General features: G+C 36.0%; 1 protein-coding gene across 1 annotated transcript in view; it reads right to left on the minus strand.

Annotated features, from left to right (window-relative positions):
* rasa2 (RAS p21 protein activator 2) overlaps positions 1–22,365 on the minus strand; it is a 43,371-nt gene that overhangs the window by 11,435 nt on the left and 9,571 nt on the right. Inside the window, exons 2-19 of the mRNA XM_079874377.1 lie at positions 21,223–21,346; positions 18,204–18,310; positions 18,022–18,116; positions 14,362–14,438; positions 9,203–9,286; positions 8,887–8,959; positions 8,608–8,684; positions 7,590–7,691; positions 4,510–4,663; positions 4,221–4,375; positions 3,892–4,006; positions 3,676–3,750; positions 3,252–3,375; positions 2,924–3,030; positions 2,556–2,642; positions 2,359–2,436; positions 1,673–1,746; positions 1,393–1,499 (exon numbers count right to left, since the gene is read on the minus strand). Of these exons, the coding sequence (XP_079730503.1) occupies positions 1,393–1,499; positions 1,673–1,746; positions 2,359–2,436; positions 2,556–2,642; positions 2,924–3,030; positions 3,252–3,375; positions 3,676–3,750; positions 3,892–4,006; positions 4,221–4,375; positions 4,510–4,663; positions 7,590–7,691; positions 8,608–8,684; positions 8,887–8,959; positions 9,203–9,286; positions 14,362–14,438; positions 18,022–18,116; positions 18,204–18,310; positions 21,223–21,346 (1,815 nt within the window). The remainder of the gene's footprint in view (positions 1–1,392; positions 1,500–1,672; positions 1,747–2,358; positions 2,437–2,555; positions 2,643–2,923; positions 3,031–3,251; positions 3,376–3,675; positions 3,751–3,891; positions 4,007–4,220; positions 4,376–4,509; positions 4,664–7,589; positions 7,692–8,607; positions 8,685–8,886; positions 8,960–9,202; positions 9,287–14,361; positions 14,439–18,021; positions 18,117–18,203; positions 18,311–21,222; positions 21,347–22,365) is intronic.

The raw sequence follows: 22,365 nt of genomic DNA on the forward strand, positions 1-22,365 counted from the left end.
CTAATATGTTGATTTGTTTCTTAAGAAATATTTCGTAGTAATATCAACTTTGAACAGGTGTTCTGATTAATATTTTTGATGAATAGAAAGTTCAAAAGAACAGCATTTATTTGAAATCTTTTGTAATATTATAATTTAATGTCATTTTTGACAGTGTATTTGCTCAATAAAATTATTAATTTCTTAAAAAACAATCTTACTAACCCCAAACCTTTTAAATGGTTGGTTGTGTATGTAGGTAAATATTGTTGTTAACTGCGGTTTAAAATTTTTATTATATTAATAATTTAATTATATTAAGTATCACTCTTTCTTCTGTTCATTTCATGAAAAACTATTAATTTGATTTTTACTGTATTTAACTTTTTAATGTCATAACAGAGCAAATTTATAAATTGAATATCCTCCTTTTTATCATTTAATTTTGAAATCTAGTTCCTTATATGTCCAGAATCTACTGACAGCCTTGTTGATCCATAATGCAGATCTTTCCACAATTATTTTTGAGAAAATTTTATGTAAATAAGTATTTATTAATTTGAGGAATTTCTTAAATCTTATTTGTTTTAACTAATTAATTAAATTTGGTGCCGTCAAATTAATCGCGATTAATCACATCTAACATAAAAGTCTTTGTTTACATAATGTATGTGTGTGTGTGTGTATATATATATATATATATATATATATATATATATATATATATATATATATATATAGGCCTATGTCTGTGTGTGTGTGTGTGTGTGTGTGTGTGTTTGTATGTATATGTATGTTTGTATTGTACACATATACATATACACATACATATATTATGTGACCAAAAACTTTTATGTTAGATTCAGTTAATCGATCTGACAGTACTAATCAAATTACATCACATCCTTTATACCAGCATTATATATGGTATTTTGGGCATTGTCCACTCAATAACCCATATCAAACACTAATTAAAAATATTCACAATGATACAAATTATTACCAATGGACATGCACATTTTCAGTCCTCTCGACCCAACAGCACATTGCAAAATACATGATATCCACTGACACCATTAAGCACACGTACATACCCATGACATAAAGCTGACAGCATAAATCAAAAAGGGGAAACAGAAAGTTTCACATCCAGAGCTTGCTGGCAACACTACATGAACAGGAGCTAGACAAACGAGAATGTGAAACTGAGGACAAGCTAAAAGAATCCAGGGATACTTCTCATGTTATTTCAACTTCGTTTTCCAAATAAAACCTGCCAGCAAAAACAAGTGTCTGGACCGCCACATTTTAGAGCTGAACTCGATGACTGCCCACAAACAGAAAGTTCTTTGGATCATGGACCAAACTGGTCTTCAGGGGAACACATTATCATCAACAGCCAGGAACACTCACCTTTCTGCTTGTGATAGGAGAGCTCTTGATTGGTCACTCGCAACCAGCGTTTCTTAAAGTTCTTCTTTCCTATTCGCTTTCTGCCCTGGGCCCGCTTATGTACCTCTCTGTTAAAAATCATACACACACATAACTGTCAGGTTTCCTGGAAACAATGTGTTAAAAAAAACAAAAAAAAAAACAATCACCCAAACTGAACCCTTATTTGAGCTACTCAAAGACGTAATAAATGGGACTAATCAATTAGTCTGTTCCGAGAACTGTGGCGTTTTCTACTCACCCCTCCTTCAGCACAAAGGAGTCCTCCACTCCACTAGACTCCTTACTTACATTAGAGGAGATCTCATCTAAGAACTAATGCAAAAAAGATGACAAAAGAGAATTTACACATGAGAATGAAGCCCAAGCTTAACACAGAATATGCTTTATAATAAATGCACACAATACACAGATATTGAAGGCTGGTCAATGGCAGCTACTTCACATCATAATACACACTGCAATACAGCGTAAAAATGTCCTGTTACATAAGTCATGACTCATAAGTATTAGTGTTAAAAGATTTAAGGTATTTGTAATAGGGCCCTCATTCAAACATCAATAACAAAAATGCTGAGAGAGATGGGAAGTTTGATTCATTATTGCAAATAATTTATTTTCAAGAATATCATAACATTTTTGGGGAGTCACACCATCAGATTACATTTTATAACCTGAACTAACCTTACCTTCTCATAAAAAGGTCAAACTACCTGATATTTTAAAAGGAACTCGACACAGTTTTTAGTTTATGCCCCTTAAAAAAATGTATTTGAATTTAATTCAGAAATTAAATGCATGCTCATCAAAATGTGTATTCAAAGCATTTTTTAGCATCTAAAATATCGATCCAATCTATATAATGAAATACGGCACAGCCCTATGTACAACGGAGACCTCAAAAAACAGTTTGTTAGAAACACTTACCTTTTTAACTTTCTCTATACATTCATCTTCTTGGAATAACTTGAAGAAATCGTACATATAGGTTTCTTTAAAGCTAGACTGGAAAAACAACAACAAAACAAGAACAGGAATTTTTTTTTTAAATGTCCCAAAGTCTAGGGGAAAACTTTTGAAAAGTTACTTCCTTCAGCGCACCGTATGACTAATAGCTGACATACCAGTTTGTTCTTGGAAAGGCTGCCCCAGCTGCCCAGAGATTGGATGGTTTTGGAGATAAGAGTAAGTGTGCGGGAAATTTCAGGGTCCTGAGAGAGAGAAAGAGGAAGATAGGTGATTCTCCCAACTCATGTTTTACCCAAAGTACATTTACTGTTAATTATGTAATGCTTTTTTTTTTTTTTTTTTTTGTAAACATGCATTGTTGTCTCAAAGCATTCTCAGAAAAAACTGGAGTGTCTCAATGGGTCTTTCCTGGCATGAATAAATTAGTCACATGCTAAAAAAGGAAGTAAATCATGTTTGTTACAACTAAGTAGGTAGTTTGTTGTAGCTGTGGTGTGCGTGACTGTTTTTGTTGCACACTCACAGGATGATGGGATCTCAGCTGGAATGTGTGTGGAGAGAGAACAGCCACCGCAAAGAACCTCAGAAATATAAAACTACTGACCGCTGAGTACTGCACATGAGGATCCGCTGTGGTAAAACACACACACACACACAGAGATTGTTAGTCATGACTGAGTATCTGGCTCCTCCTAGTGGTGAATCAACACAGTCTTACAGGAATGCATGCAGAGACTTTAGTCAGTGTGAGGTATACTAAAACACTGAAACATTCTTGAACAAAATAAATGTGTGTACCCTGCACAAGCAAATGAGAGTGAAAGTGTGTCCATATGCATGTGCTGCTTCACCTGGAAAGCGTTTAGATGCGAGCTGTCTGAGTGACCTGAAGACATCACACATGAGGGGAGGACAACTGGAGCTGGACTGTGTTATAGACGTAAAAACCTTATGCACATAACCCTGAAGATTCTCCTAAGAATACACAAACACATGTAAGTGAGATCAGAAAAAATACTGAGGGCACAGTTTATCATCAAATTTCTCAGTCATGGGAATTTATTGCATCCAACCTATAAAATTACAGCTTATATTATATCAATATTAACTTATATATAGCTAGGCTTAGAAATGCATATTAAAAACTATATCAGATGGAATAAACAGAGGAAGTCATTACAGGGACATTTTACCAGCACATTTTGAATTTCAGGGTTTCATTTTTGGTGGCCCAGAATATCTCCTTAATATAACTGACACATTCACTGAAATCACCTTGTTGACTTCCACATTATCGCCTTCTTTCAGTTTGACAGGATCGATCTCACAGGTTTTATTTGATTCAAAGATCTGTAAAGCAGAATGAAAGTAACAAAACATTTTAAACAGTGTCAACAACTGTAACAACTGTAAAAGTCACACATTTCAATGCATCTATAAACATGTCCAGTTAACAAAACAAAAAAAAAACTTAAATCCTTTGTGTCTCACCTCATTGAGAACAGGTTTGAGAGTGACGGTCAAGTAACTTCGGCCCACAATCTTCATCATGTCATCTATGCAGCGGGTGGCCAGAGAATTCCCTCTGAATATGGTGTTGGCCTCTCTGCACAGGGAGACAGAGGACATTTTAGAGGACAAAGAAATAGTGTGAGTTTATAACCTAGACAAACTATAGGGCAAAAAAAAATTATATATATATACAAAACAAAAATCTATATGCATACTTGACAAATAAAAAACTAAATAAATAAAAAATATATGGATATTACCAAAACAAAACTATAGAAGTGTTTTTTTGTGTGAGTGTGTTACTGAACTGTGTATTCTCCAGCTCCAGGGCAGCAACAGCGGTGAGAAAGGGAAGCAGTCTGTTGTGATGGAGCAGAAGTCTGACCACAGGAAGCAGCGCTTCATAACCCAAACTCTCCCTGCATATATCTCCCAGAACATGAGCCGCTGATGCGGAGATCGGCTAGAGACGCAAAGAAACCGGAAACAATGAAAAGATGCTATAAACGAAAGAATGTGTGTCTGAAAACTAAAAATAATGTTCAACAATTAAACATGACTGCCAGTCTTCCAGACAGAAAAGGGGTGCAATCGTACCTTGACATCTGGGGATTTGAGCATCAGGTTTCGGAGGGCCGTGTAGCAGGCAGAGGGCAGGACGTTGTCCTCAGTGTACGTTACTTTCAGACGTAGAGAACCCAGGTCATCTGGCTTAGGCTTCGTACCATTTCCTTTCGGCTGTAGCAAGTACCTACAAAACACAAAGCAAAAAGAAATTTCCTCTTTATAGCTATTTTACAGTGTCACACAGCTTCATCATTCAATTTGCTGTATTACGCAATGTATATTAAATATTCAAAATATAGTCACAATGATTTAGCTGGTGCTATAAAAGTTGTGATGATTTTGAAACCCTATTTATGTAGTCATTAAGTTTCCGTCACTCTCTGTGTCACTAAACTAGCTTTGCGTATGCGAGTGTTGAGACATTTTAAAAGCAAAAATACAATAGTTAAATTTACATGAATCAGTTAAAACTACTATATATGTGTGTGTGTGTGTGTGTGTGTGTGTGTGTGTGTGTGTGTGTGTAAACTAATTTTCTCTAAGATTATTCTTTCTATATGTGTGTCTAGCACATGAATCATTTTATCGTATGTGTCATTTGCAGGAATTAGTGTGGCAAGACCATGTTTAATAGTGTCAGCGTCTGTTTGTGTATGTGCGCTTGTTTTATGCTAGGTTCATGCAAAAGCTCACCCACGCAGTAGACTCACTGCCCTCATTCAAAACATGCAGATCAGTATCAACAAGTTCCCTCTCAGTCTGAACACACACACACACACACACACACACACTAATGCACGCACATACAATGTTTACACAACACTACCGGCAGGACGCTGTGATCCACAGTCTGAGGACACAGGGGAAGCGGGCAACGGAAGCAATCCGCCCAAAACACACACACCTACACACACCCACGGTCTCTCAAACGCTTCTCGACAAAAAAACATCAGAGATAAGACGCAATTGTAGCTGAAATCTAAATTATGGATGTTGCAGTAAGCAGTCATCGCAAATGTCTCTAAAGTAATGCTCAAGTATGTTCATTTAAGCTCTGACGTCAGAGGTGGTGCTCTCATGTCTGATTGGGCTGATAAGGCCAGTGGAGAGCTGGGATTGGCTGTTATCTTTCTTCCTCATCTCTTCGTGTACCTCATCTGTTCATGTTCCTCATCTGTACCTCACTCAGACACTGAGATCAGCATATTACAGCACAGCATGGAAGTGCACGCATGCACCAAACACCTCATAGTAGAGAACTGGGTCAAATACAGAGGGGTCCAACTTATTAAAGGGGTGGTTGAATATGATTTCACTTTTTTAACTTTAGTTAGTGTGTAATGTTGCTGTTTGAGCATAAACAACATCTGCAAAGTTACGACACTCAAAGTTCAAAGCAAAGGAAGATATTTTCTTTTAAAGAAATTGCTTTTTAAGGACTACAACAAACGGTTGGTAGGGACTACACGAAATTCCTCCCGGGTTAGTGACATCACCAACCCTTAAATTTACATAAACCCCGCCCCCGGAACACAATTTATAGATTATCAAGACAGAATATGCTAATCAGTGAATAGAAGATAACTACACATAAGTCACATAAATTCATCAACTAACCATTCAGAAATGTTGTCTACATGTTGTCACTTCTTCTTGAGTCTCTCCATCTTTCTGACTTCGGTTTGAACATAAAAGGCTAAAAGTTTTAAAAATTTCCAGTGCATGTCTGTGTGAATGGACACAAGCTGTTGTAGCTCCGCCCCCTGCGTGGGAGCAGCAGCTCATTTGCATTTAAAGGGACAGACACAAAAACAATGCGTTTTTGCTCATCCTCAAAAAGTGACAATTTTAACATGCTATATAAAAATATCTGTGGGGTATTTTGACTTCACATACACACTCTGGGGACATCAAAGACGAAAAAGGGCATTATACCACCCCTTTAAAATGCTTCTATTTTGCATGTCTAATTATGCTTTTTCAAATATCACCTTTCATGCAGTGTGTAATATAGCTGTTTGTCAATGTAAAAGGACTGCAAAGTTTTAAAGATCAAAGTGCATGACAAATTAAGTCATTGTCTCCTAAAAGAAAGAATAGATTCTGAACTGATGAAACAAGTCGTCAGCAATTCCAGTCTCACTTCCTGTTACATACCTACGTAACAATGTAACACATTTGCATAATGCCAGCCTATGCTCTTCATTGGCTGACTGTGAACACCGTCTACTTTGACCCGCCCTCAAACACTGTAGTTGTAGCTGAGGCCTGGAAGAGTTTGGTTTGCTGTTTTCTCTGCTGCCAAAGCAAATGCACTTTGCGTGCACTTCAAAAGAATAAGGACTTGATAAGGTAAAACCGACGCCGTCGTAACTGTTTATATCACTGTGTGTAAAGTGTTGAGGAACAGCTGAAATTCAGATATGGTGACTGGTCTACCGCTTTGTGTTGGAAACAAAACGCCAATCACAACAGAATGGCCGTCTGACCAATCAGAGCAGAGTAGCCTCATGGAAAGGAGGGATTTAGAGAGACTGCATATTGGTTACAACCTCAGCTCTATATACATTTATATAGATCAGTGTTAACCCAACCCGATTTCAGTGGACAAAAACTTTATATTAATAACCACTAAAGCAGTTTTGTTAATATGATCATTTAAATAATAATAAGAGTTGTGAAGTCATTGTAAGTACGAACTACAAATTGTAAGTTTGCTGTATTTTTTTATTAAATTAATAAACCTGGACAAATTTATCAAATCACTCATTTCAGAATGAATAGTTCACGGTGTTATCCACCTTAATTTTCAATGCAGAAGTAACTATTTTCTGTGAATGCACAACTTCCAATTAGAAAACTAAGTGATAGTAAAACTATTTACGCTATAAACGCGTTTTATGATTACGATAATAAATTAAAGTAATATGATAAGAAATACCAGTTTGCAATATTACATTAATATACTTCCTTTAAAAAATAAGGTGGATATTGCCAGCAAATTGAATATTCCATATATTGTCCAGCTTTACTTCTGAGTGTGAGAGTGTGAGTGTGAGTGTGAGTGTGAGTGTGTGTGTGTGTGTGTGTGTGTGTGTGCGTGCGCTTACCATGCTTTGTGGACATGGTCGTTTCTCAGGATTTTCACAGATACCCGTGTCTCTCCGAGGAACACGTCCTGTGCCAAGTTACCATTATTCCACAGCTCTACCCTGCAAGGGAGAGTACAAGATAGTGTGCATTAACTAAATGTTCATTTACAAACACAAACACACAAACAGTGCTCTGTTTCAATGTATTCAACCCCCGGAAAAATCACACAATTGAACTTCTCCCATTTTCAGTCAAACTGAATCTGAAATCCAGCACGCAGAGTATAGATGCAGTTGCATCAAGGTGGGTTAGTCATTTTTCTCTCCACTACTGGATGAAGCTTTTTCTCACATCAAACATGCACACAAATAATTTGCCTTTGAGTGGAAAACCAACAACACACAAAATCATGCATAAACATACACACACGCACACACACATTAGTGTCATGATCTAATGTGCCGTCTGGTGGTTTCACCTACTCTTACCTGTCAGCTTCTGCAGAGGGCTATATGGGACAATTCAGAGTGGCACATTATGTGTCAAATCAGAGCAAAGCCACATTCATCAAAATATTTTTGACATTACATACAGTCTTCCAATCAAATAAGCACTCATCCCTGATTACCATAATCATCCACAAACAGTCAATATGTGCAGTTATATGCCGTTTAAAAAAAAATAAATAAAAAAAAAGTATGCACCCGGCGAAGAGAAGCAAAAGTTAAAAGAATGGAAACATGATGAACAAAACAAAAACAAACATACATCCAGCCAGAAGAGACAGAGATGAAACAATGACAATACAATAATGAAGTAATGAAAAGAAGAGAACAAAACAAACACAAATCCAGCCATTACAGCCAAAGATTAAACTGACAAAGCAACAATGAAGAAGAGAAGAGAACTCACTTGATCTAAAAAACAAAAAAAAAAACGAAAGAAACAAAACAAACAAAAAAACATTCACCCAGGAGAGGCTAACATGAAACAATGCCAACACAATAATGAAGAAGAGAAAAGATGAGAACTCACTTGATCTCTAGTTTCTCTATGTCCTCCTCCTCCACCTGGAAGTGTGACCTCCCCTTGTAACTGCTTGACCTTGTGACCTGCAGAAACATTGTGAATTGTAAACATATGGCTAATGCTACAAATTCATACCGCATCCACAGGAAATCATAACTCCGACACAATCAAAATTAATGATGATCCCTTTTTAAGCCATTTAGGGGGGGGGGGTTCAGAAACATGATTTAGACTCACAAAATCAACACTCATGAACTATTACTGAATGAATGGATGAGGCTGTACCTCAAAATGAAAGGTCTCCTCAAACTGAGGGTCGCTGGTTTTCTTCTTCACTTTCGTTTTTTTCTGGTCAGACCTGAGAGAGTGAAAAACAGAAAGACAGAGCAGGATGTTATTATTGAATCAGAGCGGATGTTATGTACTCATTTCAGCCTAGATCGGTGACAGAGGCCGAAAACGATCTGATGACTGACTGATTTAGAAACAATCACAATAATGCATTTTGACTGTTTTCAGTACTTCATTAGAAACCATCAGGTTTCATGCAAACCTGTTCCTTTACAGTAAACCTTGTGATTTATAATGTTTATAAACCTACCTGGCGGGCCCTACAAGTGCTACTGTGGCGTACGGGTCACAGTTCTGTCCACTTATCAACGGCAAACCCTGACACGCAATTATCCTGCAAAAGACACACACAGAGCCTGTTACTGAAAGTAACATTAAATATCAAACAGCAGAATGCTCTGTCCATATGCGATTAAACAACACACCATGCAAGTCAACATCAAACAGCATTCTTAACCAATTTTACTTGGTTGACACATTTCCAAGTGAAACAGGATATTTAGGCTACTGTTTTAGGCTATAGTCTAAACTAAATAATGCCTAATTAACTATTTGGCCTCTTGACTTGAAATTAAAAGCACCGAAATCACAAAATCAATCACAACAAGATCATAAACATGTATTAATAATTTTGTTATGCCATGTTCTCCATCCTGACCAGTACTACAGATTTTTATTTGACTGTTTATTTATAAGAATAATACTTTTACTCAGCAAGGATGCATTCAATTGATCGAACGTGACAGTTAAGATATTTAAAATGTTAAAAATTATATATATATACATTTTATTTATATTTCAGATAACTGCTGTTCTTTTGAACTTTCTATTCATCAATGAATAATTAAAAAATGTATGACATTTTCAACAAAATATTAAGCAGCACAACTGTTTTCCACATTGATAATATTAAGAAATGTTTCTTGAGCAGCAAATCAGGATATTAGAATGACTTCTGAAGGATCATGTGACACTGAAGACTGGAGTAATGATGATGCTGAAAATTCAGCTTTGATCACAGGAATAAATTACATTTTAAAATATATTAAAATAGAAAAAGAGTTATTTTATATTGTAATATTACTTCAAAATATACAAATAAACATTTCATGTGCGTCACAAAAGTAAAGGTGTTTGTTTCACTTTTTACAAAAAAACTAATTTTCTTTAAAAGAAAATTTTAAAATAACTTTCATTTACTAGCGTTGCGTTCGAAATCGCATGGTGTACATTGTATAGTAAGTACTACATTTGGTTTGAGACTTTGCAACCATTAAAAAAGTATGTTATATTATAGTATGAATAAAAATTTGGACGTACTACATCCCCCATGCTGTCACTGTCATCTGACCTATCGCATCAGTTACTGCCATTCACATCTCCTTTCTCCCGTGGCCTCATGGGATAGTAAAGTGTCCATCGCATGCACACTTCAGAATCTCAGCAGAAGTAGCAGGTCATCCTGGGCAATACTATGGGCCAGATTTACTAACAGCTTGCCCCAGCACAAACCCTCTTTTGGCGTTAAAAAGCTACTGTCTGTATTTACTAAAGACACGCAGTGAAACATTAGCGCTGAAAAGGCGTGGACACAGTTATGTTTGTGGCTGACCTCATTGCATATGCATTTGTAGGACTTTCCCTTTCAGACGCAAAATTTGTGGGAGGAGAGTATTTAAAAGAATCATGCAAGGTGATTTACGAAGGTTTGCGCTAGTCAATTTACTGGTATTTGCCAGTAGCACCTCAATGCAGTACACAAGATCCGAGGGGAGGAGTCGGATCTTATATAAGGGGTGGAGATTGGTAGGTTTAGGGGTGGGTTTATGGATCAGGGGGTGGAGATTGGTAGGTTTAGGTATGTAAGGTGGGAGGAGTTGGATTTTATCCGACTCCTCCCCCCGGATTTTATGCTCTGCAGTGAGGACCATCTCGTATTTGCGCCATTATTTAATGCCTAAAAAAAGCATCATGGTCTTAAACCAAGCGCTCTTGGTAGATTGCGTTTTGTCATTCTGGAAATGATCTGGCTGCGTCTGTCTTCTTTGATTTGTGCGTCGTCAGTAGATCATACTATATTTAGTAGGGAAGTATTTGATTTCAAACGCACTGTATGTTTTTGCAATTTGCAATAACAGCAGGAAGTACAAAAATACAACATGATTAATCCATACACACACTTAACTGGAAACAAAGGCACGTAGGGCAAAACATGACACTTGTTTGGAGATTTTGTGACTCTAGAGTGCAACAGTGACCCACTTTTTCAGCGGTGTTGGATCTGGAAGTATTTTTCCATTCGTCTCTCCCATTAGGATTTCAAAAAAGTCTTTGATAAAGTGTTATAAGCCATGAACGAAGCCAATGAGCTATGAGGTGAATCATAACATTACAAACTTTGATTGGTATCAAAAAAGTATTCAAAAAACGGACATAAATACAGCATAATCGAATTAAAAATGATGGAGAAATATAAAACTACTCATTTAAAAATGTTGATTATATATACAAATAAAAATATGCATGTATATTCAAATATTTAAGTACTTTGAGAGCGTAGGGAGATCGACTGACTCGATTACATTCGCAGTGCTTCGTGGGAGTGGGCGGGGCTAAAAAGATATTTTGGCGTGTTTTGCTTGTTTCAACTCCGATTGGTGGAATTTTCTGTACAGCATCATGGGCAATGTAGTTTTTCACCACGAATTCCAATGTTAAACATGATTATTTTAAAACTAAGTTGTAATAATGTGGGCTGACGGCTTCAACAACCTTGTAGCTCAAAGTAAGGCTGTCTTTAAAGGTTTATAAGTTATCGTTAAAAATCAATTTCCTTAATGGAGAAAATGAATGGAGTTTTTACTTCTGGAACCCGACTGTTGCACTCCATTACAAGTCATTCTCAAAATTCTGATAAAATCTTATCTATTTTAGTTAGATAAGATTAGTTATTGTTGTAAATTCTTCTGGTTCAAATGTCACCAATGTTTAATACATGCAAGCATACAACCAAATGTTTGCATTTGCAAGGCACATGATCAACGAATGTAATATATAATGCCAAAGTAGCAGCTCAGTGAACTGGCCCCAAACCCTCTTAGCCATCCTTATTGTTGAACCCTGATGTTGACTTTGTCAGAGGTTCCTCCACGTCACAAGTTAAAATATGAATGAACGGGAGAATGAGACGATGAAAGAAGAACGTGCATAAATGAAGGTGTCAGATAAGAAGGCTGAAAGCAGAAGCACTGCCATCCAAGACAAGAAGTAATTCACACTTGTAGTCGTCATGGTGACAGCCGTGAAGCGGTGAAGGAAGGTGAGAAAGAACGACAGAGAGGGAGAGAGAATGAAAGAGAGAAAAAAGCAGTGTGACGGCAAAACAAAACCACAGAAACAGCGCAGTGCGGGCTTCCTGCAGTCACGGCATCGCTTCCTCTTTCGTCAACCTGCTCTGTGGGAGACTGTGAATGAACAGCGATGGCCAACATTAAACAGAGATGCACGTCAGCAACTCTATATTGAGTCAGACCATCTTTCACACCATTAAAGAAAACACACAACCCTGTAGTGGTGTGAACATGAACTTCACAGGTATTCTCGCCCTCCCAGACGAGACACACCACTGAAGTTATAGTTCACAGCGTCCACATGTCGCAGAATGCGTACTTCGCGTACACTGCACGTGAAGTACAATGATGTCGGTTAATGGTCATATGACGTGCAGGAAAACATCAAATATTTCATCTTATTTACTTAGGGTTGCACAATTAGGTACGTTTTTTTAATCATTTTGTCATGAGCTGCAATTGGATAAACATTTAATCTTATAAGAAAACTGAAATAATACATTATTATTATTATTATTTTGGAAACACTTTAGTTAACTATACTTCTAAAGCGATAGGGATGCACCAATATGAAAATTTTGGCTTATACCGATAAACGATAATTCTTTATATTTGAAAGCCGATAACCGATATATTGGCCGATAAATCTAAATCCAAATTTTTAGATAATTTTTGAGAGCCTGATTGCAAAAACAAAAGTCTCAACATTAAAATCCATGTCCCAAGCACACAATTATACTGTTCTCATTATTATTTTATGCAGCCTATATGACAGCACGTTGCACTTAACTGTATTTTCCTTTTTGAAGTGATTCCAGTCATATTTTAAGCAATTCAAAAGCGTCTGAAGCGTCTCAGCTGAAGGAAATAATACATTATTTATCAGCTTTAATATAACGGCCTAATATGACGATAACATAAAAAATGAACATATCGGCCGATACCGATATGGTGGCCGATATATTGTGCATCCCGATTATTAATCTTAATGTTCTACATTTACTAATACATTTTTCAAATCAAAAGTTGTATCTGTTAACATTAGTTTAATGCACTGTAAACTAACATGAACAAATGTATTTTATAAACTAACATTAACAAAGGTTAATAAATGCTGTAATAATATATTGATCATAGTTAGTTCATTTTAACTAATGTGAACAAATAAGACCATATTGTATAGTGTGTACACCATTATTTAACTCAAATGATAAAGAGACAGAAATATATTACTATTGTAATAAAACATTTGTACTTTAATATATATATTTGATAATTATAAACTAAAAGTTACACTACTAATATGTCTTAAATTCTTGAGGGTTTAATGTTTGAAAGAATTGACTTAGGCAGAAAACTACAGAAAGTCTTGTTACAAATTATGATAAAATGAAGAAAACTTGTCCACTGTCCACAAAAATGTAGGAAATTATGCGAATATGAAAATAAAGTGCTCCTGGTTCACACTGTTATACGCAGCATGCAGAGATGGAGTTTCAATTTTATTTTGACCGCCGTCCTATTTATTCATTGATTTCTAAGATTTCATTAATTTTAAGCTTTTTTTAATTTACATTAACATCATTCAGCCATCATTCAGTATAGTACAAACTAGAATAGGAAGGGATTAAGGAATAGTGAAGTAGAATAGAATGTTTCTTCATGAACTCACCAACCCACTGCAGACAATAGACACTACTATAATATGGATATTGGATACTGGTAAAACATCTACTATAATATAATGAAATATAAGTGATACAGCCTACAGTATATGCTGTTACAAAAATTAGAATACATTAAAAAAAAAAATCAATTGAAAATACACGGTTGCTTTTGAATGGCCATCAATGGAGAAAGACTAGTAAAGACTTCTACCAGCAGGGGATAAAGAGGCCCTGCCGACTAGCCAAACCTTGACTTCTTGATATCCTGTTTCACATTGAAGTATGTAACGTTACAGAAGTACAATGGGTTGTGAATGCCGATTCATGTTGTGCTGCTCAAAACACATTTAAAAACACACAAACACATGCATTGACTGACAGGCATCACTTACTGAACCACAAGCTGCTGGCAGACGGATCCATTCTCTGTGATCAGTTCATTCAGCTTCATCTCTAAATGAACCTTCCCCTGTCAAAGTAGAAAGACTTCTGTCACAATATCCAACACAGATGCAATTACACTTCATTAGAGCTATTTATAGCATAACTCATATATAACATCTATAAAAACGCACACACACACGTTATCTTCGTGGGGACTCTCCATAGACAATGATTTTTATACTGTACAAACCGTATATTCTATATATTTACTTGAAATACAGAATGTGTTTTGAGGGCCATGGCGCTGAATATAAACTTCAAAAACATTTAGTGTCTGGACTTTTATCATGATGGACATGTTTATGATATAATATGATATATGTTGAAATCACCTATCCAGCCAGCCAAATTTGTTGAAGCTGATAATGTCAGAATGAGAAAGAGTGCAAACATAGGAGAGGCGGGAAGGAAAGGACAGGGAGGGAGAAAGATAGAGAAGAAAACGACATAAAAACGCCCACATACTCCTACGCAATATTTTGTGCAAGTTCCTTTGAAAAATGACACCGAGAACGCACCAATAACTCAACGTTAACAGATGTCCAAAGCAGACAGATACTATAGAACTACTTTTGAAAAATATTTTTTTATGCAATATGAAGTGCCAAAGTGCAAAGAGGCAAAAATCTATTCATAGAATCGTGTCATCTAATCCTTTATCCCTGCAAAGTAGAGATCTGTTTGCAACATACAGTACATTCACAATATCTGTTAATCGCTAGTTTTATAAGTATGTGGAAAGACTGGAAAGAAACAGCTTGTTTTGTGTACATAAGATGTTTAAGGTTTTTGGAGTACGTAAGGGCTTTCTGAAAACAGAAATGGAGGAACGTCTTTCTTGTGATTTCAGCCAGTTCAGGGCGGCTCTGAACGTTATCGGATGTAACTGCCACCCACCTTTTTCTCGTCCTCAGGGTTAAAGACACATCAACCACAGTGTTTAACCACTGTCGTAAAATAACGCTGCAACACTTCAACTCTAGGGTTATCAAGAGCCTATCAATATTTTTTAGCATTTTGACAATATTCTATATTTTGATATCTGGTTTCTTTTGAGTGCAAAAATAGCCATGAGCATGTTTTTGTGTAAAAAATGTCAATCAAACTGCAATTTTTGCCCAGCAGATCACAAATAATGCAAGAATTGCAATACAGTAGAAATCAAGTTGTGTTTAAATATTTTGTTCCACAGTGTTTTACTAAATGTATGCAAAACTGATAAACTGAAGTGAATAACCTTTATTATAAGCACCAATATAACAATACACTGTAATAGAGTAATTTTTATACAAATATTTTAATATAATAAAAACAACAGACTTCCCAAAAAGAATTATAAAATGACTGAATCAGAGTTTCAAAACTATTAATTGTAAATATGAATAAAATATTAATTGAAACTAAGTTTGAACTGATTTAGAGAAAATAATCTTATCAATCTTATTTTTTTTTTACTGCTAAAGGATGGAATACACTACACGACTTATAAATTATAAAATGTATAAAACAATGGGCAACACTTGCCGACTTTGTAAATGGTTACAGAGAAAAGCCGGGCATCGCACACTAAACCACTGGGGATCATACACTAACAGAACATGTTACAGAAGAACGCGCCTCGTTGCTTAGCAGACGCGTGACAGATGAAACAAACATGGATGTGCAGGAGAGGACTGCAGTAATTGTTGTAGCGACTCTTTATACTGACTAGAGCTTTTGGATGCATTCATGGGTGGGTAGACGCGGTCTGTATGGACTCTACAAATTACATTGGGAGTTCAATCAGTTGTTTTATCTGTGCTCATGAGTCAAATATTGAGGCTTATTTGTTACACGTGTTCTGTTAAAGGGGTAGTTTTAAAGGATATAATTCTGTCAGTAATTACTCACCCTCATGTCGTTCCAAACCCGTAAGACTTTCTTTAACTATAGAACACAAATGAAGATCTTTTTGATGAAATCTGAGAGCTTTCTGTTCCTCCACTGACAGCTACGCAATTGACACTTTGTTTGTCGCTTCAAAAAGTTCATAAAGAGATCGTAAAACTAATCCATTCGAATTGAGCGGATTAGTCCAAATTTTCTGAAGAGACACGATTGCTTTATACGCTGAACAGATTGAATTTAGGCTTTATTCACATATAAACATTTATCAATTCACACATCAGTTGTGGTAAACAGAAGCTCAAGCATGTTCGCTTGACGTGCGAGAACCAAGGAGGTTCATTCTCGTGTGTAATACAGTAATTTGAGCTTCTGCAAGAACCAATGAGTTTTGTTCTTGCCCGTCAAGCAGGTTCAGTTGAGCTTCTGTTTATGTTTGCTGATCAATGTTTACATGTGAATAAAAGCCTAAATTTAATCTGTTCAGCATATAAAGCGATCTTCAATTCATATGGATTAGCTTTACGATCTCTTTATGAACTTTTTGAAGCATCAAAGTGGTGGTGGTAGCTGTCAACGGAGGGTCAAATCTCTCCGATTTCATCAAAAAGATCTTCATTTGTGTTCTGAAGATGAATGAAAGTCTTATGGGTTTGGAACGACATGAGGGTGAGTAATTAATGACAGAAGTTTCATTTTTGGGTGAACTATCCCTTTAATTTACTTTTGTATTGTTATTGTAGTTGTATTTGCAACACTGGTAGATAGAGGACAGCTTCGGATTCGGTAGCAACGCGTCATACATTACGATACGTGCTCTAAAATCAGCTCAAAATATCAAACGTGTTTTAATATGCTCCAACTTGATGGAATGATGGAATCAGTCTGTGCCCATCTTACATTACGCGATTTTCTGCAAAGTCTGTCAACTCCCACTGTCCAAAATCTGCAGACTGGTGCACACTTTCAGCAACTATTGTCGACTCTTCTAGACTGCAAATCGGGGCAAAAATCTGAGCAAAAGTCATGTAGTGTATTCCAGTCTTAAAGCATCGCTACTAAAACATCTTGCAAGTTGCAAGAAACTAGCCAACTGACACCGTTTAAAAACAAACAAATAAAAAGCCAATTAAAATTGTACAATATTCACAATGCCACTTAATTACATCGAGAAATCATCGCAAATATCCTGCAAGTATGTTAAAACCGATGTTATCAATACACATACAAATGTAAAAAAAACACTTATGCAAATCTTGGTTGCTAAGTTTAATTTCCTTGGTTGGCAAACTGCTATTTGAAATTGCCCTCCATTGTACTTTTTTTCTTTTTCAAAACAGACTTTTACAAAACGCAAATTCCTTTACGTAAACACTTTTGTTTCTGATACAGTTAATCCACACCCACTGTCCCCGGTTCTGCTGAATAGTGAACCATACTTGTGTACAAAACAGATCTGTGCATACACCATACACAAAAACAGGATGTGGAGTTAGGCCTTCATCTGCTTTCAAGTCATTGGACCACATATAAGAGCTGACTAATCATACACTGATCTCATTGGGTATAGCGAGGCAATGAGTAATCATAAACTCACCCGATTGGTCCAAAACCACGGTTGGAGACTAACCACAGAAGGGAAGTAAGGCGGTGTATTCATGTGTTGCTCTGTTGGGTGTGTTTGTGTGCTGAATAGCTTCAATGCCATCTAAATGTTCACTCACCTGAACTTCTGAGTTTGGATCCACGGGTTGTAAGTGAAACCAGTTCTCTTTCCCGCAGTACTTATACAGATCTTCCTTCCTGATGGCTACTTTACCTACAAACACATACGCAATCTTTAGTTGACATGTACACTGTGTATTAGTCTTGTACATGAGACAAAACAAGGGCGAAAGATACTGACCTACAGGTAGATCCCTTATTTGGAACATGGTCTTGGCGTACACGTAGAAGGACAGGCATTGGAATGGGCGCGGGATTTCGAAGTAGAAGTCCTCGCTGTAGAACGGACTAAAGCAAAGGACAGAGACCGTTAATCACAACCACACCAGTGACACAAAACTGCAACAAACACTGGAGAGAGGAAGCTATTACATTTTGTATGAAAAATGACAATTTTTTTTTTATCTTATCTAAAGTTATGTGTAATAATCACATGGCCATGATTATGTTATCAGAAAAGAAAAATATTTCAGAATTGGAGGACTTTAAAATGGTTTGCTTTTCATTTGATTACATTTTAAAAGATTAATTAAATTGTTAATGCTTTAAGTTAAAAGACACAACACCCACACAAATCTAACATTTCATATGGCCCAATTATTGTAAAATAAAAATAAATAAATAAATAAATAATTTAGTTGTTAAAGTTTTATGAATTCAGTTGAGAAGACATGCTTTTTGATTATTAACATTTAATTAAACTATTAAAAAGAATTTGGGAAAAAAAATAAAAAAAATAACCATAGGTACCTAAAAAAAACCTTTTGTGTGAAACTTTTAATAAATTGTTGTTAAATTGTATGTTTCATAAATAAAATTTTAACAATCTAATTGATCAAAATTAACCATTAAAATGGATTCCAGAAAAAAATAAAAATGTAGAAACATTAAAATGGAAAAAATAGAGTTTGGAAAGAAAAATAAGATGCATTTCATAGGGCCCTATTATATGTCATTGACACAGTTTGTGACACCACTTAAGACAACATTAGAAATGTATGAGTTTCATTGCATTACATAAAGTATTTATATTTATATTATAAAACAAACCTATATAAACAGATAAATTATTAAATAAATGAACTATCAATTATAATAGATATAATTAAAATAAAAAGAACTGTGACACTTTGTGGTTGTTCAAGTTCAATGATAGTAGATCACGTTACTACAAAATGTGGTTATTCTGCTCAAGTGTCTGCTCAAATACTTTTTGGGGCCAGTGTCAGATGTAAATATCTGTATTTCATATTAAAGAGTAAAAGAAATGTCCAAAAGGTTTAATATGCAAAATAATTACTTCTTGCTGTGTGACTGCAACAGTTAAATACCTCTGCTGAGACTTGAGAGGAGAATGCTCATCCACCCACACACACTCCAGCTCTCTTACACACACACAAATTACACACTCATAGCCCACGCACTCAAGAGCGCATGCGCTCCCACATACATTCACACACGAACAGATTCTGACCTCCCCAACACTGCTACAGGTAAAGCACTCGACTCGAAATACTGAAAACGTGGCGACACGGCACACACGAACACAGCCTCAAATTCAGAAAGTGTTTAATAATAAGCCAGATGAGAGAAAGAAAGATTAGGAGAGGTGAAGAAAGACCTTCGTGCTCTGAGAGAGGCTGACTGCAAACGAGTGTGTGAACGAAAGACAAGTGCTAGATAGCAAGTGTGAGAGAGAAAAGTGAGGGAACGCGTAGGTGGACACCCTTCCTTAGACACAGCCAACAGAGCCCTTTGAACAGAGAGGAAAAAAAACAGTTGTGAAATACCACGAGAGGAAAAGCCTTCAGAAAGAGTGTGAGAAAGAAAATGTGCCTCTTTCAATGACTAGACGCTTTTGCAAACGAAAATGTACACAGCGTAATATCGCCAAACACAATGTACGTCTGATATCAAGATGAACCATCAGGCAAGGCAAATCCGGTGCAGAGTGGAAGGTCTGCTTAGAGTATAATGTAAAAAAAAAAGGTTTTTAGTTATGTCAAAATTTTAATTAAAGTATTGAAGCTCAGAACACATTTCCCACACCATTCATGTCTCAAATCTTGCATAGAAAACCATCTCAGAGACTTGGGATTGGACTGTTTTGACCACCCAGAACAACCTGCTAAAACACTCAGAATACCTTAAAGGGATACTCATGGTGTTCCAAACCTGTGTGACTTTCTTTCTCCTTTGGAACACAAAAGAAAATATTCTGAAGAACGTTTGACTGTTTATGTCCATACAATGAAAGTCAATGGGGTCCAAAATAACTTCAGACTCCCTTTTTTATTGTAGGAGCAAAAAAAATGTGAGACACTTTCCAATATATCTTCCTTTGTGTTCCACAGAAAAACGAAAGCAACATGAGGGTGAGTAAATGATGACAGAATTTTCATTTTTGGGGTGAATTAATATTATCCCTTTAACATCTGCATAATTTAACATAAAAATGATCATGTGCTAGCTAATCTAAATGAATTGAAATCAAAAATATTAGTTAAATCACCAAACACCAGCAAAACTCAACTTAAAGTGATTTTATCTCTTCACATCACTTGGATTAAAGTGCGTGATTCATGTGGATTCATTTTACAATGCCTTTATGACCCTTTTGAATCTTCTAAGTTTTGGTTACCTAGACTTTCAATGGGGGGATGGAAACCTCTCAGGTTTCATTAAAAATATCTTCATTTGTGTTTCAAAGATTAACCAAAATCTTATGAGTTTGGAACAGCATGAGGATGAGTAAATGGTGACAGAATTTAAATGTTTGTGTGAACCATTCCTTTAAGTGTTAGATCAGGTAAAAATGAGGGTAACAATTGTGGGTTACCAAGTTTTACAGCATAGCATTCTAGCGGCAAGGTTTGGGCAGTTAAAACCTGTTCACATTTTCTTTTTCTTTAAATCTAGTACTTTTTTGTAATATATGGTATATTGAGCAACTACTATGATGGATAAAATATAACAACGACATAAAAGCGCAGTCTTTCCGCTTTTGATCAAATTACGGGTGTACATAACTGACATAACAGAGTAAGAAAGAAAAAAGAAAAAATGTAGACCCGCATTTTTGAGAAGCAGTATGAAAACCACATATATGAGAAGTGCTGTTCTTTTAAGATAAATATCATCAACATCAGCACGTAGTTTGCATGTGATATTTCTGTGCTTATGCGTGTTCACCATCTCACCTTACACTCTTCTCGTAGACTTTTGTGCGGTATACTTCCTCCTGGTCCAAACTGATTGTACAGAAGGTGCAGAGGTCACGGAGACGGTTCGGACCTGAGCTCGGACCCAGATTCTTTGCTTCACCTGCCGAGAGGAGAATAATATGTGTGTAAGGAGGCACTTGTCTGAGCTACGGACACAGTTTTCCAATTCAACATTCTGCGTTAGATCATTAGAAAATAACATAAAATTATTTTTGGTACATCTAAACATTGCGTTTGAATATAGAGGTTTGTCAGTTGTAGGGTCGGCGATGTACGGCCACTAATACACACTATCGCACGCACACACTGGCAGGAGCGCTGTGGTGGTGCAGAGGCTTGAGGCGGATGTGGCCGCTATACATGGAGCTCATCTAAGATGTGGTTACAGACGAGAAGCATTAACTTCCTCCCAGCATGCACTGGGGCTTCCAGGAGAGCGCTGATTCAAAAGATCAAATTCAAAAACACACACATACACAACCACACATATTAGTGTCAGAGGGACGACGTGGCCATAACTGATCCAGACCACATCAAACCAGGATGACCAGCTAGAGAAAGCAAGAACAATTAATAAACACGAAAAGAACCTTATAACTTTATCTCAAATTTATATTTTCAGATACTCTGGATTCTTTATTGTGGTTCGCAGCTTTCAGTTTTAAGTCTCTTCTAAAATCACCACAAAATATAGGCTAGCTCTTTTTTTTTTTTTTATATGAAGCCATTCATAAAATGCGATTCAGCAGTTCTTATTCAAACCTTATGTTCTAAGAAGGTGTGCATGTCATATTTCATTGCAAAAAAACCCCAAAAAACTAAGAATTGTATTTTGCATAAAGATAATACAGCTTATTTTATGAAGTGTAAAATTATTATCAAATAATCAAAAAACAACAATTTCCTCTCAAATTCTCATTTCTGTAATACAAAAACAAAATAATATTCTCATTACCATAATGCAAAATAAAATGTTCAGCACGTTTAAAAAAAAATACACAACAAAAAAAAAACTAATATATAAAAATTACTAATATATATATATATATATATATATAAAATGTTTTCACTGTTATTTATGCTGATATACTGTCAAAAAAGGATGATTATCATTAATGA

The sequence above is a fragment of the Squalius cephalus genome, assembly GCF_949319135.1.
Source record: "Squalius cephalus genome assembly, chromosome: 6".
NCBI lineage: Eukaryota > Metazoa > Chordata > Actinopteri > Cypriniformes > Leuciscidae > Squalius > Squalius cephalus.